General features: G+C 41.9%; 1 protein-coding gene across 1 annotated transcript in view; it reads left to right on the top strand.

Annotated features, from left to right (window-relative positions):
- The first annotated feature begins 10 nt into the window (after window positions 1–10).
- fsip1 (fibrous sheath interacting protein 1) overlaps window positions 11–24,499 on the top strand; it is a 31,653-nt gene continuing 7,164 nt past the window's right edge. The window contains exons 1-8 of the mRNA XM_086127683.1: window positions 11–481; window positions 1,110–1,279; window positions 1,753–1,834; window positions 1,900–1,989; window positions 2,350–2,477; window positions 3,291–3,410; window positions 5,660–5,815; window positions 21,033–21,185. Coding sequence (XP_085983809.1) covers window positions 403–481; window positions 1,110–1,279; window positions 1,753–1,834; window positions 1,900–1,989; window positions 2,350–2,477; window positions 3,291–3,410; window positions 5,660–5,815; window positions 21,033–21,185 — 978 coding nt within the window. The 5' untranslated portion in view covers window positions 11–402. The remainder of the gene's footprint in view (window positions 482–1,109; window positions 1,280–1,752; window positions 1,835–1,899; window positions 1,990–2,349; window positions 2,478–3,290; window positions 3,411–5,659; window positions 5,816–21,032; window positions 21,186–24,499) is intronic.

The raw sequence follows: 24,499 nt of genomic DNA on the forward strand, positions 1-24,499 counted from the left end.
ATGCTTGACGTGCGTTTAACCTGGCCGCGTTCTCTCTTTTAAAACACACACAGAGTAGGAAAGGCATCAAATGAGTCTTACTTCAAGGGGCAATGATGGTATGTTTTTTGATATTTTATACAAAATACGTAAAAAGAGCCGTCGTTTTTACGCCACTGACGTGAAATAGGATGGAATAGAACGTCTTTGTGTTCGTTAAATGAGAACAACCCATCGTGATTGTGTCCGTGGTTGCAGACGAAATCACTTGCAAACTTAGTGTAAGACTTCCCCTCCCCTGCAAGGTTGTGCTCACCATATCGGAGTTAGACACCGTTAGCATTAGCATTAGCATTAATAGTTATAATACATTCAATATAGAAAAAAAATCCTACTTCTCTCTGCACACGCCAATCGATCGTCATGGAAATGAGCATACAGTGTGGTTCAGAAAGCATTTCCAGACCTGGATCAAGAGAATCTTCTGAGATCACACAAAGAGGTGAGTGGACGAATGCGCAACAAAGTTTGTGCGTGTCCCTACATCTGAATTTTTTTTATGGATTTTAAATGGGTGAAAGTCAGTATTCCCATCCATCCATCATTTTTATACCAATAATTCCCATCCGCTAATGTGCTACAAGGAAATAAAGGGATAATGAAGGATCGATGGATGGATCTATTTATATCAGATCTATAGTGCGTTCGTAAAGTATGAAGTCTTCCACCTTTTCCATATTTTGTCGTTATAGCCTCATGCCAAAATGAAATAAACGTTTTTTCCTCGATATGCCATGCACACGCGCACACACGCGCACACACACGCACACACACAACAGCCTGTAATGACCAATATTTTGGAAATTTCTGAAAAATATAATGTATGACACCACATGTACATAAGTATTCAGCTTTTGCTCAATCTTTTGTTGATGCACCATTGGCAGTAATTACAGTCTCAATTCTTGAATATGATGCCACAAGTGCAAAAACACAGAGTAGGTGAGCTTTTCAGTGAAACATCCAAAGATAAGCTTCCAAAAAATAGCTAATGGACAAATTTGTGAATGCTGAAGTGCAAATATGCAGGGGAAGTCAATTATAATACTGTACATGCATATCCGTTTTAGGTTCATATGATATTAATGCAACTGATGAAGAGAAGCAAGATCCAAAACTGCAGAGGGCAATTGAGGAGATGAGGAGGCTTGATGAACTACTGTCTGTATGCATGTGCAGAGAAAAAGAAGCCAAGCGTCAAAGGAAACAATGCCAAGCTGAACTCTGGCAAGAGCTAATGGTAACCCCCCCCCCGCCCCCCCAAAAAAACCAAACAGTGTCATTTAAAGGCTGAAATGACACAGATGACAGCACAGCCTCTGTTGTTTCTGCCATGCTTCATGTGTCACTTTAAGAACTTGTCTTCGGTGTGGTCTCGCAGAGACTTTGTGTGTGGTCATGTGATTGCCTGACTCTGTTGGAGTCAAACATTGAGAGTGGTTACGTTGGGATTGGTGAAACAGTGTTATGTGACAGCTAGACGTCTCTCTGACAAAAATAAACCTATCGCTCAATAATAGTCGATAGATGAAAAAGGTAAGCAAAGTAGAGAGTGGAATGTACGTAGTTCAACGTAACGGAATACAAAATCTCTTAAATCTCAAGTAAATGGAAAAAACTAGAGGATACATTTAAGCTGTTCTGACAAATACATATCTTTCCAAAAGTTAACTTCAATGAATGTAATAGAGTAAAAGTGTGTATTTTTCAAAGGAGAGCTTACCTGAGGGCCACTCTGGATGCGGCCACGAAGCCATGAACGCAAGGCTGTTTTGGGCTTTGGAGGGACCGATTGGTAAGCAATAACCAATAATAATCAATCATGTGAAATGTCACATTCCAAATTTGTGTTTCTTGTAGGCTCCCCACAGAGGGAGGACATTGAGTCACTGTTTCAGACTCAGACAGATGACATTGAAATGGATGGAAGACTACAACAAATATTACAGAGTAAGTCTGGGCATATCCCTGAAGGGAGACACAGATGCCTTTACATGGCGGAAGCTGTAATGCAAGGAGACAAACGCGCACTAGATGGCACCATAAGCTTAGTAAACGTCTTTTATTTTCCCCCTAAACTATTCCCGCAGACTAATAGCACCACAGTGTTTTAAAAACACATCTGTCACTTTGATACACTGTATTGCACAGCTACTGGTAGAAGTTCGTACATAGTTTTTATTTTGGAAGAAGTCAAAAATTTAAAAAAAATAGGACAAGGGAAATTTCTTTACCTTGCTACTCGACAGCAAAAACATAACCTTTTCATCTTTTTCCCCGTGGTATCTAAAGTACATTCTCATCCGACAGGTGAAGAGAGAGCAGACGACATGAGCGAAGGAGCAGAGTCTGTGCGCGAGGAGCCGGACGACGGGTGCCACAGTGACGCCACCAAGGGCAAGAAGAGACAGAAGAACTTTGTCAAGAGAAATATTGAGGTATGTCGAAGTTCATGTGAGGCCATGGGCAGTTCCAGGAATCTTCTCAGGACTTGGAGCACATCTCTTCACTGTTTGTTTTTCTCAGTCTGACTTGACTGACTAGGTAGGCCCAGTGAAAAAAAAACACATGCTGAATTTGCGAGTACTCCGTGGAGAAAAATGAAAGAACAATCGGAGTCCCTTCGATGAGACTGAACATTATTTGATATGTCTGTCTGTCCTTTTGAGTCTTTGTCAGTCGACCGACTGATCTGTCGTTAGGGCTGTTGTTCTGTCTGTCCCTCAATCGCAGGGGCATCTGAAGTTTTCTATCCGAGGGCCACATACACAAAAATCAAAATATGCAAAAGCTTCTTTGACATTCTCGTACTTTATTTAATCTGCTAATACCAATCAATCAAGCAATTATGGATTGCAATTAATTTAGCTTTTTTTGTAGTCATTTTATATATTATTATTCTTTTTTTAAAGGTCCATTGCCTATCTGTCTCCATCAATTTAATCTGTCTCTCCATCAAAACCAAAACCATTTTCCATAAAATGGCCAAAGTTCAAATTTTAAATCGCCATTCAAACTTGATCCGACAATTGTTATTTGTCGCACAGCTTCTTGTTTTTAAATAACACCCGCGTCAAAATATCTGTGATTTGGGTTTGCCCTGAAGGCGTGCATTTGATTTTGGGTAACATCTGGTGAAAGACATTTTTGTTTTTTTGTTTTTTGCTGGTACTTGTTTTTCTTCCATTTGCAAACACACACCCGTCTGCAGTCAAGGTCTTTGTCTTTCCTGCCGTTGTGTGCTTCACTAGCTTGTCAGGGGCAGAGGAGGCCAAGTGCTATTGACACAGGCAGAGGAAGAGCGTCTGACTGAGCTCTTGCGAGACATAGATGAAGAGGAAGAGAACAGTGCCAGAGGCACAAACAACAAGGTAAGCTGCCATGGGAGCGCAGAACAGGCAACATATGACTTTTGCAAATTCTTGAATACTTCTTCCTCCTGTCTGAGATCTTTTGGAGTCGCATCTTAGCAGGCGGTGATTCCATTTAACAGTGTCTGCTATCAACATTCTGCAAGATATTTTTACATTTTATGGCAACCAAAATATGTTTCCACTATCAAATAGTCGCTCTCACTCACATAGTTGAACCGGGGGCCCTTATCATGGTCACAGTTGTGTCTGCATTTTACAGCTCAGCACATGGACTAATGCTTACCGCTACGCATGTTTTGAGATCTACTTGGCCACTGAGAGGGCCCTCTGGGCAGACCATCCTCAACTACCCAAAGCCGCACACATGAGCCAGATGTAGTTCACGAGAAGCCACGTGGTACGATTTCTATTGTTGGCACATTTGCATGATGATTCTTCGGTCTGTGTCTTTGAAATTTGGAAGGCCGAATCGTTCATAAACGGGAAGACTGATATTGGCACATATAAACAAGGGACGGTGTGCCATCGGCGCTCCAAGTCTGAAACTGAAGGGTAGATAGTTGAGCAGTAGGCGTCTCACAGCAAGAATCTCCAGTTTCTACCATCTCTACGTCTTTATCTTGATTCGTTTGTTTTTCCCAAATAGCACTTTTTGGCAGCTGTTAGGCCTGTTGGGAAGCATTATCTTCCACATACGTTTCCTTTTTAGCTTGACTCCGGCAGCTTTGCATACATGGGAGGCCTCCAAATTGTTCCCGATACCATGGTACTTTTATTTATGACCTTTAATATTTTTTAACAAATACCACAGTGGTTGTAGTGGCAGCTACCGAATTGATGGGAATGCAGTTGCTCAGATTTCCATATTTTACTGGCTAGATGACTTTCCTGTTATTGCAAAGCACACTATTGCGAATGATCATGACGGCACAAAACCATTATTTATGTCACTGGGACTTTGGCAGTGAGTCCTGTTCAAGGACTGAGTTCCAGTTCTGCGTAGAATCCAATGGGACACATGAACTCGACATTCCTGCTCTGTTTGCCATTTCCACTTCTCACAATGTTATTTATATCTGTTAAACTAAGGCAATGCATTTACCAGTCCATAATCATTGGAACCGATGTAGACATGTCACCACAAGTTGTCTTTGCAATATGGGAGGAATTATGTACGTACTATTCTAACACATACATAAACCAGATGGGAACTTTTTTTTCCTCTTTGAACTCTAACGTAAATGTAATCTTTACAGATGCCAGAAAAAAAGGTGTCGATTTGAGGTGCAGAGCAGGATGCACTCAGCACTTGACTGGGGCACTACCTCTGTTACCCAGTCCTGCAAAGTCTCTTTGAATACATCCCATTTAGGTTCATCTTTGTATCTATGCTGCAATGAGAATAACACTCAGATAAGCGCAGACTTCTCCAAGTGCCACATTTTTTTAAAATGTCTCACTTGTTGGACTGAATAATTGACAATCTTCAAAGACATTGCTGTTCCAAGTACGTACATTGTTCCAGTCAGGGCAAATGGTAACATCCAGAGGCAAGACATTTTTCGGCCTATGCCGTTTCCCAGCCGCTGTCAATCCCAAACCTAGATTAAAAAAAAAAAAAAAAAGTGTGGGTTTCATTAGGAAGGCATCCGGTGTAAAAACTGTACCAAACTTATCAATCAAGTGACTCATAACCTGTTTCTTGTGAATTTTAACTCATCATTATGGGCTCTGACACCGTGTTTCAAAATATTGACCCATCATGCTTGGTCAAATCCTCAAACTAATGTGCTGGATATAAAATAATCCAGTATTGGCTCGGTCCCTTTCGGTGAGCTATTTCACCCAATTTGGGTTCCTTCTGACATTTTTAAAGTGGAAATCAACAAACCACACTAGTTTGTATTTTCCCTAAACACAAAATGTATTGTGACATCTGTCGATCACACTTTCCTCACTCATCAGAGAAACAGTTGCATCATCCAATTATGATCTAGATCTTGTCTCACCTCTTAACGCCAATGACCTCATCACTCTTCCCGCCGCTTTCCCTCTCCAGGGGCAGTTGATTCCGCATTAGACCGTTCAGTTGGCAATGCTGTGACGATAGGCGTGACCCACTATCTCATCCTTGTTACCAAGTGACAAATATGCAATTTTGAGCATCTCTCGTTGAGGTTGTCACAAAATAATTGAGGCCAATCCCGACGGTCTATGACTTAAGTCAACTGATGCGCGTCTTCCAGGAGGACATGTGGGCCGTGCCTGTTTCGGCAAGCCAGGGTTACACCCCGGAGACGTCTGACCTGCAGCAGCTGATTGCCATTGACTCCAAACTTCGCCTTTTCCAGCCTGCCGTAGAACTTCCCTCATTGCAACGCTCCTATGCACTCCTAAAAGAGGTATGCTTCCAACAGAACCGCATCTATACTGTGGCAGAAATAGTTCTTATCGTGCTCCCTTGACTCTTGCAGACAGGATTCAGAGCTGATATGATGCAACGTCATTAAGCTTAAATACAACCCAGCAGGGCATCAACCAACGGCAACATCATGTAAAATTCTTTCCAATTAATCTTCGGGGAGTCTCTGCACTATTTAGGTATTAGGAAAAATGGAAAAGTGCTTGCTGGGGTAATGACTTTTCCATTTTCATTTTCACATTAAATTACGCACATTGTGCTTCTTGTGCATTTTCCCCCCCGAGAAATTTTCATCAGGTTCAGCATTGTTCAATCATGATTAGCGATGTTGTATTTTGGACAAACAAGTTTAAAGACTCACAGGGACGAGCAGAGTACAGGCTACGATGCAAACGCAGCAATATCAAATCAGCCAGTATATGATTGAGAAAAATCACAACCACCATTTTGAGCTAACCGCCCAGTTTATGCAGCGTACCTAAGTTGACATAGTTTAAAATATAACCATTATTTTTGTTACGTGGAGGAAAAATGCTGTGCCTAATGTCAGGAGCACATGGAAATGACCAAAATCCAAGTTTCCTCCCTGTAGATGTTTTGGCAGACTTTCACTACGTCCACCTTAAGTTTCTGTCTTCAGTCAGTGAAAAGCATCTTCTTTTCAGTTGAAATCAGGACACTGTCTTGGACGTTGAACAGAATATTCCATTGCAATGATAGCAATTCTTTTTGGGCTTAGTACTTTCATTGTCCCAAAATCACTACCAATTTAGGATTGTCTGTATTTGAGAGGGGCCTGTGAGAAAGACGTTAGACCAAAGAGGGAGTTTGAGGGAGTTTCTTTGCCTCTTCGACGGTATTGCAGGGATGTCATGCACTGTTGTGACTATTCCACCATGTCTGACTGCAAACGACCCTCATCCCAGTCAATCTTGATTTTGTGAAATAATCCCATCATGAGCATCTGTTTTACATTTCACAAAGCAAGGCCCAGGAAAGACGATAAGTAGTCTATAATAGGAGGATAAGTAGATCGCAGCGTGTCATGCCCCGTCATGACTTTTCCAGCGTGTTTTACTACGAGCAAGCTTCAACCATATTACTTGTGACCTCTCTAAATAATCCCATCATGACCAGCTGTTGTACATTTTGCAAAGCCAAACCCACGAAAGACAATGAGTTGTTCTACCGAATACAACACCAACCAGCCCCTCCTTTCATTTTCTCCTTTTGCCAGCACTTTGCACCCCATCTTCCCGCAGGTTTGTGTACAGTCACTGTTAAAATGCAGTTGGACTTTGAAAAATCACTCCAAAAATGATCGCAGATTAATCACATGGGTAATTTACATTTGTAATAATTATTTTAGTGATCGGACTTAAGTCACTTCACCAAACTGGAAGACAGATTGTCAGACTTCCTGTGTAAGCAGCGATAACTACGGGCTGATGACAAGACAGTTTGAACCCTCATTTGCTTGAATGTTGTTTTCTTGATTGCTGGCTTCTTAAGACAAACGTTAAATCGGTGCATATCATTGATTTATACAAACTGTATATCACAGGTGGGCGGCCCGGTAGTCCAGTGGTTAGCACGTCGGCTTCACAGTGCAGAGGTACCGGGTTCGATTCCAGCTCCGGCCTCCCTGTGTGGAGTTTGCATGTTCTCCCCGGGCCTGCGTGGGTTTTCTCCGGGTGCTCCGGTTTCCTCCCACATTCCAAAAACATGCATGGCAGGCTGATTGGACGCGCTAAATTGTCCCTGGGTGTGAGTGTGGGCGTGGATGGTTGTTCGTCTCTGTGTGCCCTGTGATTGGCTGGCAACTGATTCAGGGTGTCCCCCGCCTACTGCCCGAAGACGGCTGGGATAGGCTCCAGCACACCCCGCGACCCTAGTGAGGATCAAGCGGTTCGGAAAATGGATGGATGGATATATCACAGGTGTCAACGTCAAGGCCCCGGGGCCAGATCTGGCCCGCCACATCATTTTACGTGGCCCGTGAAAGCAAATCAAGCATATCAAGTTCGATGATGCGCGTGCTAAAGTCTGAACTAAAAAATTCAAATTGTCATATGTAATCCACAATAACAGTCATTATTCTTGACTTCTGATTTTGAAACTAGTTATCCATCAATTTGTTGTGCGCTGTGTATGTAATATGTGGAGGGGATTCAACATTTATATGGTTTCCCCAAATTCATAACAGCCCTCCAAGGGAAACCGTAACTACAATGTGGCCCGCGACAAAAATAAGCTTGACACCCCTGCTGTATATGATATGATTCGTGTAAACACAAACTAAGCAGAGACATCGGATATGGCCATCTTTGTGCAGAGGTGTGCTGAACCAGAAGGAAGTGCTTTGTCCCGTTTTTAACCCTTTCGGGGACAGCGGTACTGTGGTCACAGCTTCTCATGTCATCCGGTTACAGGGTGCACGAAAGGGTTAATCACCATTTATTGTGACTTACCACGTGTATCGTATGTTAGCTGCCAAATTAAGGCATTTACAAAGTTGATGCCTTCCCTTTCGAAAATGGCACGTTTCATTGAATTTCCAGTTTGATCTTTATCTCATTCTCACATCAAACAGTGACGACGAAGTCTTTATTTTCAGGCCAAACGTCCAGACGCAGATCGTATGTTTGGCCACTATTCCAAGTGTGAGTTAAGGGTTATCTCACGATTTTTGCTACATGGCACGCTCACCCTTGAAGAACAAAACTGGGAAAAAACCCCCCCAAACAAAATCCCCCACGACATTTTATGTTTTATAAAGCCAGAGAATTTTACAGCGTACGTTTGTGAGCCAGCATATTATACTATGGCATACAGGACTAATGACCATAATTGAAGCCAAATGCTGAATCTATATCCACATCCACCAAAAGTGATATCTGTGGCCTAATTTTATCAGTTAAAAAATCCTCTGAAGTGGAAATGATGAATAAACCGTTCGAGGTGAGGCCTGATGTGCGCTTGATCATGCCAAGCGATCTGCATGCGATCATATAGATGAGCTAAGTGAACATGACAAGTAGTCCACTAATATCAGATCATTTCAGTGTCATGGTAAGAAAGTCAACTCGCTGATTCAGCTAAATGCATCCACCATCGGAAGAATAACAAGTTGTCCTCCTCCATCCTGTAGACAGTAAGGACAGCTCACGATTGAAATAGTCTCGAGTCTTTTCAGAAAAGACAATCCAGCCCTTGTTTGAGTCCCATGCTATGAATGAACCTTTGACTACTAGTGCAAAAATGTGTTATTAATGGCCAGCTGGATGTGTTACTTTCAATGACCTACTTTTTTCCCCCTTGCCTTTAATCTTGCAAGTTTCAAAAGATTTTGGGAAACTCAAATTCTTTATCATCCATCTGTCATCTGCTCTGTATTAGCGCTGACATGGTCATTGCAGGTATTTTTCAATAACCTCGACAATGACACAGTCAATATGCTCCGGTAGGATGTAGCATAACTAATACATCAAAGCATCAAGTCGCAAGATGGTGCTCACCACACTTGTGCCCTAAAAGTGTCTGAACCTGCCAGATTCTATTAAAGGGGATGGCGCCTCCAGTCTAAATCCATTCCAAAGCAAGTCATTCTCACAGCATCGGTGGCTGTAAACTCTCAAGGTGGTCATAAAAGCAAATGTGCTTTGTTTTGTGGTGAACTTTGTTCTCTGCAGAAGCTTGCACAAGTCCGCACTCCCCAACTAGAACCAGCTAGACTGCGGGTAGGAGCAAATACAAAACCAAGTAATTTTTTGGGGCTTTTTTTTTTTTTAAAGCACAGTTGATGCCAGACTACTTCCTGTCCTACTTTCTTTAATCGGGCAATGTCGCAGCGATTGTCATACTTCAAAACAAACAGCAAGTCCTCTGTCCCTCGTGAGCGCTGGCTCTTATTAGGATGAGTCAGGAAGGATGAGTCAGGACTTGCACCTGTGACTTTATGTTCTGATCCTTTCATTACACAATGAGTGTGAAAAACAACTACAATGCAACCACTCAGTAGTGGACTCAATGTTGGACATGTTTGATTGGAAATTCGGGTTTCTGGGTAATGCAGTTCTATTAATGTCCTGTAGGCGGGCACTGAGCTACCACTCACAGGAAGCCCCCCCCCCCCCCCCACCCACACCAAAGCCAAGACGATGCGAGGCATATCTTATTAATACACTACTTTACAAAAAGTTGAAAGTAAAATTTTAGGAATAGCCCAAATGCACTATAACCTGTACAGGTTGACGACATTGACATTCTCTCATCTTTTAAATGCACATGCCCAACGTCAACGACATCCAACTGTTCAATGTTTCAGCCCGTTTTAGACAACAGCAAATTGCGCAGAAAGTATTGAAGCATAGAAAACCCAGACACGTGCACTCACACATTTAGAAACGGTCATATTAACCTTTTCATGCACCCTGTAATCTGATAAACACGATAAGCTGTCCACTGTAGTAACCGCTCTCCCTGTATCTTCAAGGTCGCTAAAAAGGTAACAAGCCTCGAGCATTTCACACCTTGGCGGAGGTAATTGGTTCTGTTTGGACACCATCGAAGTTGTAGCCTGTCTGGTAAAGAAGAAAACAGTCATTTTGCCTGGTTGAGCCCAGCTTGTTAGGTCTTGTATCAACCAAGTCATTGCTACAACGTTTTTGTCAGCCCCCAAAATCAGAATCTAATTACAGGGTTGCTTGAGGTTGACGAGGAGGACCAGCTCCAGAAAGGGAAGAAGGTTTTCTCTTTCATTGGCAAATATTAAGACACGTGGACAGGCTTACAACGTCTCCTGTGCACTAGCAAATTATTTTGTACCGAAAATTCACATGCTTTGCCAAACGTCATCCTATGAAGGCTCCGTCTTAAAATGAGTGGGAAGCCTCAAAGTCATTGACAGTATGTAACGTTACTGCTCTCTTTTTTTGTATTTATTACTTTCACGTTACTTTTCACTCAAAACATGGCCTCCACAGCCATCCCTCTGAAATTCAACAAGATCAGGTCATAACAATTACTAATTATTAATGTAGGCTCTTTCATCAGGGCATGTTCATCAGCCGTGCGCCTACAGTGAACATTAATGAAGGCCTTATGGTTGTTCCAGTCATTTTAAGTCACTTCGATGGCATCACTTTGGTTTTAATTCACAGGGTCACCAGCTGTTTGTTTGTTCTTGGTTAGCTGTGTTCCGATAAAAGGCAATGAGGTCACATCATGTGGTAGGTCAGGAGCCCTGATGATTTTAACCACAGGCAATTTGAAACAAGTTTTCGTCATGAACGGTGCTTTTGGCCAACATAACGTGGTCGACTATTTTTGGCTCATCATGTAATTAAATAATACCACGACCGCAACTTTCTGTTGGATCGTCATCTCAAATGTCGATGACGCTTTTTTTTTTTTTCACTATGGATGCAGGGTTGATTAAAATAGGTTAAACCAGAGAGTTCTATAAAAATGATTTTATACTTATCCATTGTTTATGCAGCACTGTCTCGGAATTCTAAAAGAACCATTTAGGAGCACTCTGGAGCCCTGTCAACTGTTAGTCATTAGCTTAGCATAATGGCTGAACTCAACCTGTCCCTTGCGTACCCTCTATTCTTTGTAATTATGTCCCATTTAAATTACATTTAGTAGTTTTATAATACCACGCTCATCAAATTGAGAATGGAAACCTGCACCCAATTTCTCACTGGCTACGAAAATGTGGGCCACATTGTTCTTGACTGTTCACTGCACGTGTCAGTGGAAGTGCACGGGAAGTGCAAAAGACGCATGAACGTAGATTCTGTCCAGATGCGCTTGATATCCAACATTGGCTGTCCTGAAGATCTGCTCAGTTGTTTGCCGTGTCTGTGTCATTCATTGGACAATGTTGAGATTACCATATGTTAGCTAAGTGAGACTGATGAAATTGGGCATAGCCTTTGAAACAGGGTTTAGATCGGAGGGGGTGGGGGGGGGCACATTTTTGTCAGCACGGGTCACTAAAAGCTTCTTCATAATGAGCTAATTTATGAATGAACACTCCTTATTCATTTTACAGTATAACTATCGCGTTTTGCATGGTGGTAGGTGGAGGACTCCAAAAAAAGCAGGGAGACAGGGAGGAGCAGGGTGGCTGACCAAGATGTATTTAACAAAATGTAAACAGGAATACACTGGAGAAACAAACTCAAAAACTCCCTCAAATAAAGTCCAGAAAAAACACAAGAAATCAAAGTAACAAAAACCTAAAACAGAAAACAAAACACGACACGCGCACAGAAACACACACACAACAGCAACAATGATCCGACATCGACTGGTCGGGCAGGGATTCCTTTTAACACAACACAAACTAATGACACAATGACCAACAGGTGTACCACTGCAGGAGGAGCCCTACAGTGCCACCTGTTGGTCAAAAACAGAACCACCCTAACAATAACTATGAACTAAGTGTAGGACTGAGCCCTGCCACGAATAGCAGAAAAGCACAAGTTGAAACCACCCCTAAGGTTATTTTATAATGACCTATATTAACCCTTTCAGGGACAGCGGTTACTGCAGTGGAGACCTTATCCTGTTATCAGGTTATAGGGTGCATGAAATAGTTAATCGAATAAAGCTGTAAACATACCCCATACTATAATCCCCAAACACTTTCATGTAATTTCCACTCATCAACATGAGCCATAAAAATAAATGGCTTCCAGATCATTTGATTTTGCTTCTTGAGAGCCACTCAGCAGAGCACAAACATAAGAGGCAACAATTTCGTCACTTCCAGGCTAAACTTAGCTCCTCCCCGATACAGTCAAAGATGTAACACTTCAACACACTTCCTGGTCACCGATTTACACTTTGCCGTTAAGCCAAGGCTTTGGCGCATCTTGTAGTAGCTTGGCGTCTTCCATCAAAAGCATAATAAAAAATAGGTGAGTTTTTCAGTGAATAGCTGAGGGTAGGTTCTGCCAGAAAAAAAAAAAACGCAAATCGATAGGGGTTCGCTCTACTACTATTTTACATCATTTATACCTGAATATAGAATTTGCATAAAGTCACTATTTCTATTAGTGAGCAAAAAAAGTACTATGGTAACATTTTTAAATGTCATACAAGTGTAAAAAAAAAGCCGCTGTTCTTCATCTAACCTGAAAGAAAAGCAGTTTTATTGTCTCTGTTTCGTGTTACGAGGTGGACTCGGAAGGTAAAACGAGCGTGTGAAATGTCCAAGTTGAAGTGTAAAAAGAAATGAACCACGGTAGAGGTTTAAAATTACTGCAACAGTACCTTAACTATTGCTCTGTCATCTCACATGACGTGGTGAGGCTGCGCATTCTTTTGGAGCAAGCGTGAAAAAACAAACAAAAAAAACCTGATAAGATCATTCTTTGATTCTCGTGATTTATGCCGAAGTCTCGCTTGACACAGTTGATTCCACTGTTTTTAATATAATGTAAAGCTAACTCATTTTGTTTGATCTAATATACATAATTTATCTGGGCTCTACAATGATCCAATTTCTATTTCATTGCTGAATCCTCCACTACCAGACGTTGAAGTCTTGCCACTGGCAGCAGATTCTTGCAGACTTACAAGTGAACGCCGTCTTGGTGGCGAACCAACAAACTCCTTCTTGTGCAATCATTTTCATCCACCGCAGACATAAATTCTCAAATACTGGATGAAATTCTGCAAAGGTATTTTGAAACCCAGCGAATATTTCTTGCGATCCAACAAAAATAAAGGGCCTTGAAGGATCACCATTGTGAGGTCTCCCCCCTGCCCCACCCCCACCTGAAAAGTCCAAAATAAAACCAACCAAATGATCATACCTCTCAATATCCTTTGCATTGTTTAGCAAATACTGAAAACAGCCAATGTGGTGTTAGTGCAGTATCACATTTGTGGACGTAGGATGCATCACACGGTTGTAGTCTTTTCCAAAGAGATTTCTCCGGACCACCCTCACTTCTGGGAAAAAAAAAAAAAGTCCCGATGATCCACAAATGAATAGCTCCTAATACTTCAGGAATGTTCAGCTATTGGCAATCGACAAGTAAGAGGAGTCTCGATCTGTCAATATTTGTGGCAAATTCGAAAGAGCGAAAAGTCAAAACGGCCACGCTGATAGGAGGAGGGAGATTTTACTCTTGAAGATTTTCTTGCAAACCTATTCACGTTATGTAGCACACAGCTGTGTCCCAGACACCTCAGAACTTGGCAGTTACAGGTCAAAGCCTGCAAGGATGTCTGTGAGGAAAGAAATGAGAAAAAGAGAACGCAGTCAAGAGTCTCAGCCATCGCTTCCGAACAGCTCTCACAGGGTGTGCTTGTGGCAAGCCAAAGCATGTGGACAAGCCTTGGCTGGTGGCCTGAGTCCACGTGGCACATGCGGAGTCTTGACTGCGCCATCCGCAGGCAACCAGAAAAAGTAGAATCGCATCGACAGAGCAGACTGTTCTCAACAACACCAGCCGTGGTCAGGTGACTCAGCCAAACTGGAACAGAAACTTAATTACGCTTAGCCAAAGGCAACATGCGCCACTCTACAGACTATTTTATACTCGTGGCCCCAATATGTTGAAACCAAGCAAGTAATGTTCGAACTCTAACATAATGAAGATACCCGAATAACGTAAACCGTGCGATAGAAAGTCTGAATGTCGACAGATTTGGAATTGCACAGTAATTTATGGGGACCCCGACCAAACAGTTGTGCTTACGTAAAAGTAGATTTCATTGAAGGGAAACTACAGTAGACTACTTTGTTTTGTTGTCTGGTGTGCTATTTTTAAATTTTTTCCAATTTCTCTTCCAACGGCAATACGATAAATCTTACAAACAACACAAATCATTTGTGGTTCATCATAACTTGTCTAGCAAGCACGGCAAAGTAGATGAGCCCTCATTCGGTTTCTTGGTTGTGCCGCTTGAGTGGCCACTTGTTGAAAGGCAAATATAAAAGGTAAATGTGGAGAGAAATGTGTTTTCTACATTTATAACCCAAGTCATTTTCACATTTTTAAACTTTGGTGTCATAAATGGGTGCTTTTCGAGTCCTTCTGGTTTAAGACAACGTTTGTCACGTTTCATGATGGTGGAGGACCCCAAAAAGCAGGCAAGAGGGAGGAGCAAGGTGTACTTGAAAGATTGTATTAAAACACAGAGAAAACTAAATCCAAAACAAACAGTCCAAAGGATCAAACAAAAACCACGGCAGAAGCTCAAAACTAATAGTAACAGAGCCATGACCTAAACACGACACCAGCAAAGAAACAAACAAGCAAACAATGAGTGGTCGGGTGGGAGTCCTTTTATACTACAAATGACATAACGACCAACGGGGTGTGCAGCTGCAGGGGGAGCCCTACAGTGCCACCTGGTGGTCACAAACAGAATCATGACAACGTTACGCTAACAGACCAGTTGACCAGCCAATCGCAGGGCAAACAAAGACAAACAACTAATGTCACAAACTAGGGACATAATTTTATTAAATATATCACGAAACATCCACTTAATAACGATGTTTTAAGTTTTTCTTTTTAGTTTAAAATGGCCTACCGTGACCAGAATTCAGTGTTGCCAAAGGTACAATCCTGGTGGGTTAATGCGCCTTTTGGCACTGTGGATCCTTGTTAAAGGAGGCCGAAGGCTGGTTGCCGTGGCTACTGTTCTTCTTGCTCATCTTCTACTGTAAATGGAAGATGAGGAAGAAGAACAGCGTATGGAAGGGCAGGAGCGGTGGTTGTTGCGGCTGGCTTTACAGGATTTAGAATCATGAAGGGAATAGTGTATTGGGCGGGTTCGTAATGGCTTAATAGAGGCATAAATAAACCTTGTCTACCTCCACTTCGCGGAAATTCACATATTGCGAGGATCATGGAAGGTATCAAAAAGTGAGGGAACACTGTATTGAAAATTCAATTCTGTGCCTTACCGCCACTTGCAGGACTATGTAACAGCAGTGACCACAATTTGGGCTTGTTTTTGGCAAAAGCCTCTTTTTCTTAAAACAAAACAATACAAAAAAAGTCCCCTTGGCATAATTATCACCATTTGTGGTTTTATTTTGTCTTGTGCAACGGTACATCATCTCGCCACTGCATCTGTTTGCCTCGGTGTCCCAGTGACACTCGTGTGGAACATGTTGCACTAAAAAAATTGATCACGAGTGTGTAATGTGCTTGCCTAATCTTCTGAAACGCGTTCAAGTAGCACACTGACCCTGTTTATTCGTTCATGCTTCATAACGGTTGGCAAGCCGTCTGCTCCCTCAAACTGCGGTGAAGTAAAATGAGCTTCGCGGTAACGTGCATACATGTTCTCTGGAGGTGTCACATCCAGCATGACTGATCGCGTTCAATTTATATTGACATCCATTTTCCAGTGGACGACTATTTGGAGTCTCTAAAATTTGCCTCTTCCAATCAGGCAATTTAAATCAACTTATGGGGCTCAGCAGCCCAAACCCCAAATCATTCGTCTGATGTTTCTTCAATAGTTTGACACACTTGTGTTGAAAAATATAATTGTGTTTGACATGTTTTTCATCCTTCCCAAAAGTCGTGTGACCCAGATAGTGTTGGTGGTGGGAATGCCGGAGAGGCATGTCAAGAAGCTTCTTCAAGAAGAACAAATGCCGTGACGTATACTAACAATCTCTGGAGTTTGTTAAGGTCAAGATTTGATATTCACGCCAACAAGTGACTCATAACTACATTTAGCTGGAACAACTGCACGGACTAATCTATTCAAATTTGCCAGCGCCTTGACAATGAAATGTAAACATGCGTTTATTGTTTCTTACAAAGCAAAGCAACAAACAGGCTTCAGACCAGAGAGACATTTAAAACGAATCCCCGTGTCAATATCCAAACCAGAGACAAATGTAAGGAAAATAACACGTGTCCGTAAATTGTGGACCACCATGTGCTGCCAGAGCCGCCTCGGTGCATCCTGACAAGTTCGTGGAACGTGACTGCGGGGATTAAAGACATTTTTTTGAAAGACATTCCATCCAGAATTCCATTTTGGAGTTCTGATGGGGTAGTACAGAGGTTTGTCCTAATACTTCTTCCAAAAAGTCCCACAAGTATTCAATTAGGTCACAGTCTGGAGATTGTTCATGATCACGTCCGAGCGCACACCATCCTGTGACCCCTCGGTTCTGCATGACGGCATCTGTGTGTCATATTGTCCCAGTTACTTGTTCTTTCTGTGTAGTCTTTGAACCAGCTCGTAATACAACACAAATGTGCATCTTGTTTTTATCTTACCGAGGGGGTTACGACGACTACTACGACCATTAGCACTTGATCAAATCATAAATATTCATTTGTTGAAAAAATACTACTCGTTTGGAGTCGTGTATAGCCAAATCTGCAATAATAATGCGCCCACATTTTTAATGAGGATCAGTGTGATAAAACAAAAAAAATAGGTGGACAAATGGGTAGCGATTCTGAATTCACTCGACTGCTTCTCTTTACTTGATATTTTGTTTACGTCACAGGTGTCAAATTCAAGGCCCATGGGCCAGATCTGGCCCACCACATCATTTGATGTGGCCCGAGAAAGCAAATCAAACATGTCGACTTATATGATGCTTGATTAAATCTATACCAAAATGTCAAATTCTCATATGTAATATATACGAGTGTTTTCTTGTTACCCAAACCCTCATTACAGCAACTTAAACTACAGTTGAATAAATCATCATTCTTGACTTCTTCATATGGTCTCACAGTCAAAACGGCCCTCCAAGGGAACCGGCAACTATAATGTGGCCCGCGACAAAAATGAGTTTGACACCCCTGGTTTACGTCATACAAAGTGTGTTAAGTGTGCTCATGAGAAATCGGAGGTGGAATTAGCAGTTTTTGTTGATTGACTCGTTTTTTTTCATCTCATGGTTGTACAGAATCAAATTATCTGTAGTAGGTAGATGTACTGTAAGTAGATGTATAGTCCACATAAAAAATGTATCAGGCAGAGGATTTTATTTTGTGAAAATACAAAGTGAAATTGAGTTGGGTTTTTTTCAGAATTTCATCTCGTAGTTGCACAAAATAAAATGATCTTATTTTAATTTATTTTATTTCGAAACAAGCATTTAGTGGTGTGAGAATTGTGGTTAAAAACAGACTTGAATTTAGATTCGCCCCCACCCCCCTGCTTGGAACACTATATTTTCATCACAGGGGTCTGACCTGCATGTGGTGCTGGATTTTGTAGTCTTGATGAACAAGGGAGCTCCAGTAAAGACCACTTTAAATAAACCTTAAATAGAAGCTGTCATTAGTTCCACCAAGAGAGATGAGGAGATGAGAGGTACTGTAAGTCCGGGGCTCAGTATATTATATTTTTACATTTACTTTTAAGTTGTATTCGTAAGGATGCCCCTCCCACCACTACCCCATATTGTATATGAATTATACTGTATTGAGTCTTGTAGTCTTAATTCAGAGCAATGATTCCAAGTCCACTGTTCAGGCTAAACTTAAAGCATAATACCATAGTAGAAAGAATAAATCAAATGTTAACGTTCACAGTTGCTCAAAGTTTGGTAGTCTTTAATGAATGATTATGGAGCTGTATGCGACTACCGATTGAGTTGTTGACGTTTTATGCAACGTCCATACATTTTAATTTTATGTGTGTGCGCCACAAAATTGGAGAATTCAACAAATTGCACCAGACTGGCACTCCAAAAACAACCCTGCGGGTTGACAGCTTCCTCTTTGCCTGACCCTATCATTTTTTACCCAGTCATTGCTTTTATAGGATATATATTTAGAGAGGTCCAAACAATCATTCAACCACAAGTCATTTGCTGACTAGCCTCCACTTCTAAATGGACCCATGACAAATTGAGCTGTCAGCGAAATCTTTCTCCTATATTTCAGTATTACTGGATTAACCTGGGCATCAGTAACCAAAATAATTTCATCAAGAGCTTTTGGAATAGTTGGGGTTGATAGATCATTCGAATAATTTAGCCAAATTGCAAATGGAAATTGTTATCTTTTTGATTTGTAGCTTTATTGTTATAGTGCATTTTTTGTAATAGTGGGTCAAAAAGATCCGTCAAATATTTTTTTCAATTAATCTTCAGGACACTACTCCATTGTTCGTCCCACATGGAATAAATCCACTCTACGAGGTTTCGTTCCAATTCCTTGCTAACATTCTCCTCCAGTGAGGAGTGCTTTCTTCTTGTCAGCAGACATCAGATTATTCTTTCGTTTACTCCCCCCCAACTCCTTATTCTTTTTAGGTCAATGTTGAAATGTTTAACAGCTTGAATTCTTTTCACTGCATACAGTTGTAAGCTCCCCAAAACTCCCTCTCAGCAACAATTTCCAATATCCGTATTGCTTTGGCGTCGAGTGATGTTCAAACCTTTGATGGTTCTTCTCATGCCAAATTCTTATGGATTTGGTAGGTGTATTGGAAATATTCTTTAAAACATATATTATTATTACCACCCGCAAAAATGACATGTCTAATCCGAAGATTTATTTATTTTTTGTTCCATTTCCAAAACCCACAAACTCAGATAAATGCAAATTCATGCTAAAAGTGTGGTTGTCCACACAGTCAGTTCAATCCACCAAAAAGCAACTAATCAATCTTTTTCCCCATTATTTACTCCAAAATGCAAACGATACTTGCGACCAATGTTGCTCCCAAATATTATCCTCTTTAGTCTCTATTCAGTTCACATTATACTCTCAAAAGGCATACTGCACACTCTTCCGCTCACCTCTTTCTGTAAGGTGCCGTTTCCCCCAAATTTGATGTACTTCTCCGTGGGGTGCAGAGAATGGAAGTCCATGTTAGTGTCACGTTGCGTGTTGGTGGTGGACCCCAAAAAGCAGGCAGGAGGGAGGAGCAGGGTGGTGTACTTGAAGAAGTGTATTGATAAAACACAAAAAACTAAATCCTAAACAAAGTCCTAACAACAAAACAAATCCAAAGTATCAAACAAAACCATGACCGAAGTTCAAAAAACGAGAACAGAACCATGACAGAAACAAACATGACAGGACAAACAAACAATGACCGAGTGGTCGTGCCAGGAGTCCTTTTAAACAACTAATTACCTAACGCCCAACAGGTGTGTAGCTGCAGGGAGAGCCCTACAGTGCCACCTGTTGGTCACAAACCGAATCATGACAGTTAGTGACAAAAGCTTGACGGCCTTACGCAGTTAAAAACGGACGTTTCCACCATTGTGGGAGTGAACACAGCCATCTTGCTCCCTCAAAGAGGCTCAATCAAAGAAGCATAACGGACTCACTGAAGTCAGTGCAATAGATCAGTGTGCACAAAGTATGTTTATAAGGAACTGCAAGAACATCTCCGTTTGCAGATGATGTAAAATTGGCCATTGCGAACTGGTAGGGGGTGCTTTTAAAAATAAGATGATAATACTACGAATAATAATAAAAATATATTCAATGAATTGATTTCTACAATGATTCTGAGGGTTCCATGCACGCTGATGTTAAATTCTTGAATGAAATACAGTACAATGACATCCACCACCACATATTAGCGTAGCGCAGAATTTCTCTGCCCGCGCCTGTATCGAATCCACCAAAATAACGTTTACACCACCTGCACCAACAATTTAGACATGTTTGAATCTGGTGTAGTTCAATTTCGGTTACCAAATTATCAGGTGCGCCAGGAGTGTGAAAAAGGAAGCGCCCTCAAGTCTATCAGAACGCCTAGCGAGGCGTAGCTCGGCCTGCCAAATCCCCCAAAAATGGTAAATAAGACTTGCCTCGGCACGAAAATGAAGATGCGCAAAGTGCATGTGTGTGTATGAAAATAGGACCCTATTAGTGTCCTTTTAGCCATTTCCATAGTATGCCTTAGTCAGCCCAGAGCACACGTGTAATTTATGTGAGGTTACAGCCATGGTATGCTTCTCGTGTGAGTATCTGATCTGATTCTTTGCTGAGCAGCGGCCGAGCCACAGCAATGCGCATCTCTCAAGTCTTGAAGCAATTTCAATCTTTCAACTCAAATTAATGATGATGAACTGCTACATGGATGGACTCCCAAATGTGAGAGCCATCAGCAGGGAGTGCGATTCTAGGACAGTGCCCAAATACGTCCATATGCTCGTCGACTCCCTTGACTCTTGAGTGACAATCGATCGTGTGTCTGTTGTCTATCAGGAACGTGCCTCGGACATTGACCTGAGGCATGATGGGGACCCTCAGCCAGGAGAGAAGGTCCTGCAGGACATCAAGGAGAGGAGGACGCAGGAGAAGCAGCTCCTGGAGATCCAACGGCAGCTGGACCTTCTGGGCCAGGACCAGGAGATGACAGTGAGTTGGCAGCCGCCATGTTTTCTCACACACTCACAACACAAAAATGCACTTTATCAACACGCCACCTGTGTTTCTCATTAGAACACCCTTCTTTGTTTATCTCATTCACATACATGACAAATTATAACAAGCACAAAGTTCATATCCAGTGAGGATGATGATAAACAGTGCAGCATTTGTGTCACTACAAGCCCACTGCATCCTTGATCTCTTTTTTTTTTAAATCCTTTTGCAGCAAACTCAAGATTCATTGCATTTTTTACGATTGTGAAGTTTGCTTTGGTCAGTGCAAACACACAAAGAAAAGGAGGATCCATCGGTGCCCTCTTGTGCAACGTACTGTTTCGTGCCGTCTTGGCATTCTTAGGCGAGACACGATGTCCGAGCTTCACCGTGTTCCTTGGAAACCGGTTGGAGCCCAGTCAGCTTTTAGCTCCCTTCATTTGAGTTCCAAAGAAGGGCCACTCGCTCTCTCTCTCTCCAAACACTGTAGTTTCAGACGGCACCACGGGAACGCTTTCAAAACAAAAGGAGGAAAAACTGTTAGGATGACAAACAATGTTCCCGGAAGATTAGGCCATATTTGGCTTTGTTGGTCTTCTAGAACAAATCCCCCTTTTTCATCCACGAGTGGCATTTGACCTCCATAAAGCATCCCCTGAGTAGCCTGCAATTTGCCCCTCCAAAAAAAGAAATTTTTTGGGGGGTAATCAAACACATGCTTTCATTCTGGCATGATGGACGAATGACTAATATGAACATAAAAGTTGAAAAGGGTCATAAAAACGGTGACCTAGCAATCACAGCTTTACTTCAAACAAGACATTATGACATGCAACCAAAACCTAACCCAGGCTTTATTGAGGTTTTTTGTATCCACCCAGCAGTCAGTTAACTGCTCCTGTCTTCAGAAAGTTGGTGTCACTTTCCTGTGGACCACCACTAAAGGTTGTCCTACTTAGCGCATCAAGGTTCATCTGTTTGTGAAGATTTATTTCTCTTAATTCGGAGGGGGGCCTATTTTCCTCCCAAATTGTTTCGATCTATAAAGTTGATTGGGTAATAGTCATGACTCAAATTTATTATGTAATGTGTGAAAGCTATCCTCCAAGTTTTCTTGCATGCGTGATGATGTAATTTAATCACTATGTCACTTTTACGACATTTATTATGAATTATATCGCACATGTTGTCCTATAAAAATAGTTAGACGAGCACGATCTAACAGATCCAGTGCAGAAGCGATGAAATAAATGCGCAGATGGACAAATGGCCTTGTCATACCTCACGACCTTTTTGTCATTCACGACGTTCGTGTTGTCAAGACTAACAGATAAATATCGTTCCGTGTCTCGGACCGGGCGAGTTGTCACACTGCAACACTACAAGCCCATACAGCCATAGTTACGAATAGGTAAGTGCTCCTTTTGAGCCACGACGATGCTAAGCTAATGTCTATGCCGCCGTCCCTTACTTCAATGGGACAGCCGCCGTTGCTAACATGCACGCCACGAATGTCCAAGGCAATGGCCTTTGATCGGAAAGTCGCCCCTGCCAAGATGGCCGCCACATAGGCACGAATCTACTGTACGTCAATGACGTGTACAGGTCTTTTTGTCAGTTTATTTCACCACAGCACCGTTTATTGGTGCTGTGGACATTTGCGACTAAATCTGGAAGTTACAGACTTAGACAGCAGTTTCGCAAAGTGCTATTTGGAGTAGACTAGACACATCAACATAACATGCCTCATAGATGGTCATGCTACCATGAAGAGTATTTGTGCTAGTCTGCTTCAGCCTCACTGTTCAAGCAGTTGCAACAATCATGTGACACGGAGGATACAAGTTGGAACAATTACTAAAGCATCCGACTGCATTATTGAAGGGCAGAATGACAAAAAAATACAAACAGCCCATATGAGTCACTCAAAGGCTATGTGTTATGGAGATAATTGGTTCAAGTTAAATGAACCAGTGGAGGCTTTGCGTGTTCCATTCATCTGCAGTCTGGACCGGGACGGGCGAACATTTCCTTGTTAGAAGGGAGTCTGAGTCTCCACAAGTTACTAATCACACCCCAAAAACGAATCAAGTGGATTTGTTGCTTGTAGCCTTTTGAAAAACAGGGTCACACAGTTGGCAACACGGAGTCGCCCTGACTACATCACAATTCCAAGTACTGTCCCTGGACATCCTGGTAAGAAAAGCCATAAATAGCATTTGAATGAGACAGAACCACACCCACCAAACCGAATATTTTCAACCACATTTAACAACTGGATGATGGGCGTGCTATAATTCTTCACCCATTGTAAATTTTACCCAAAGAATCTGAGAGCTTTATATAAAACACTTGCAAACTGTTTCAAATTGTGAGAAAAAAAAAGTCTCCTTTGAACATCCCATGCACGTTGTGATAGAAGTAACAATTCTTCGTCAACCAAACAGCTCAAATCAGCGCCTGGAGTCGTATCCTGACAACAACTCTTGAAACTCTTTGCAGTTGAGTACATTAACACCCGCGGCTATCAAATTCACCATTCTTTTAATTGTTTAGATGATTTTGTTTTATAAGCAGGGTCACTGATGGTGTAGCGGTTACACTCAACTGACTTGTGTGAGGGCAGCCTGGGATCGGTTCCCACTCAGTGACGGTGTGGATGTGGGCGTGAATGGTTGTTTGTCTCGAAATGTGCCCTGCGACTGAGTGGGTGTTATTTGCCTTCCGCCCGGAGTTAACTGGAATAGCTTTAACAATCAATCCAGTCGTGGGATTTATTCAGTCTGCAACATCCGTTTTAGATAAGAGTCACGTGCAATATCTTTATATATACACACACGTCTGTTGGCGCCACACTGACTCTTTAAGCAGAACCCTGCTATATGACAGCATCGACTTACGGCAAGGCTGCCCTGTAATGAACAGCAAGTGAACTCAGCAGATGGCCTCTTTGGTTGTAAACAGTCTACATTTGATGACTTGTTTTTAACATCAGCGATAAACGTTGATATGAAAAATGTTTGACCTACATTGACTTGGATTTAGTCCCAGTTACAAGATGCATCAATGCTCAACGTGGAGGTCCGTGACTCTTCACCGGTATTGTGCTCGGGGAGAGCGGCCACATGACGGAAGAAGCTCTTAGTACCGTATGCATCTTCAGCCACATTCTTGCAGTCACCAGCCAATATTTGTGACCATAAGTGAGTGCTGAAATGTAAATTGACTGACACCCTAAACTCCGATGGTATGGCTGTGCCCCTTTTGGATTGGAGAGAGGAAACCATATTCTGACATTCAAGTATTTC

This window comes from Hippocampus guttulatus, chromosome 13 (assembly GCF_054856545.1).
Source record: "Hippocampus guttulatus isolate MCC_2025c chromosome 13, RoL_Hgut_1.0, whole genome shotgun sequence".
Lineage (NCBI taxonomy): Eukaryota > Metazoa > Chordata > Actinopteri > Syngnathiformes > Syngnathidae > Hippocampus > Hippocampus guttulatus.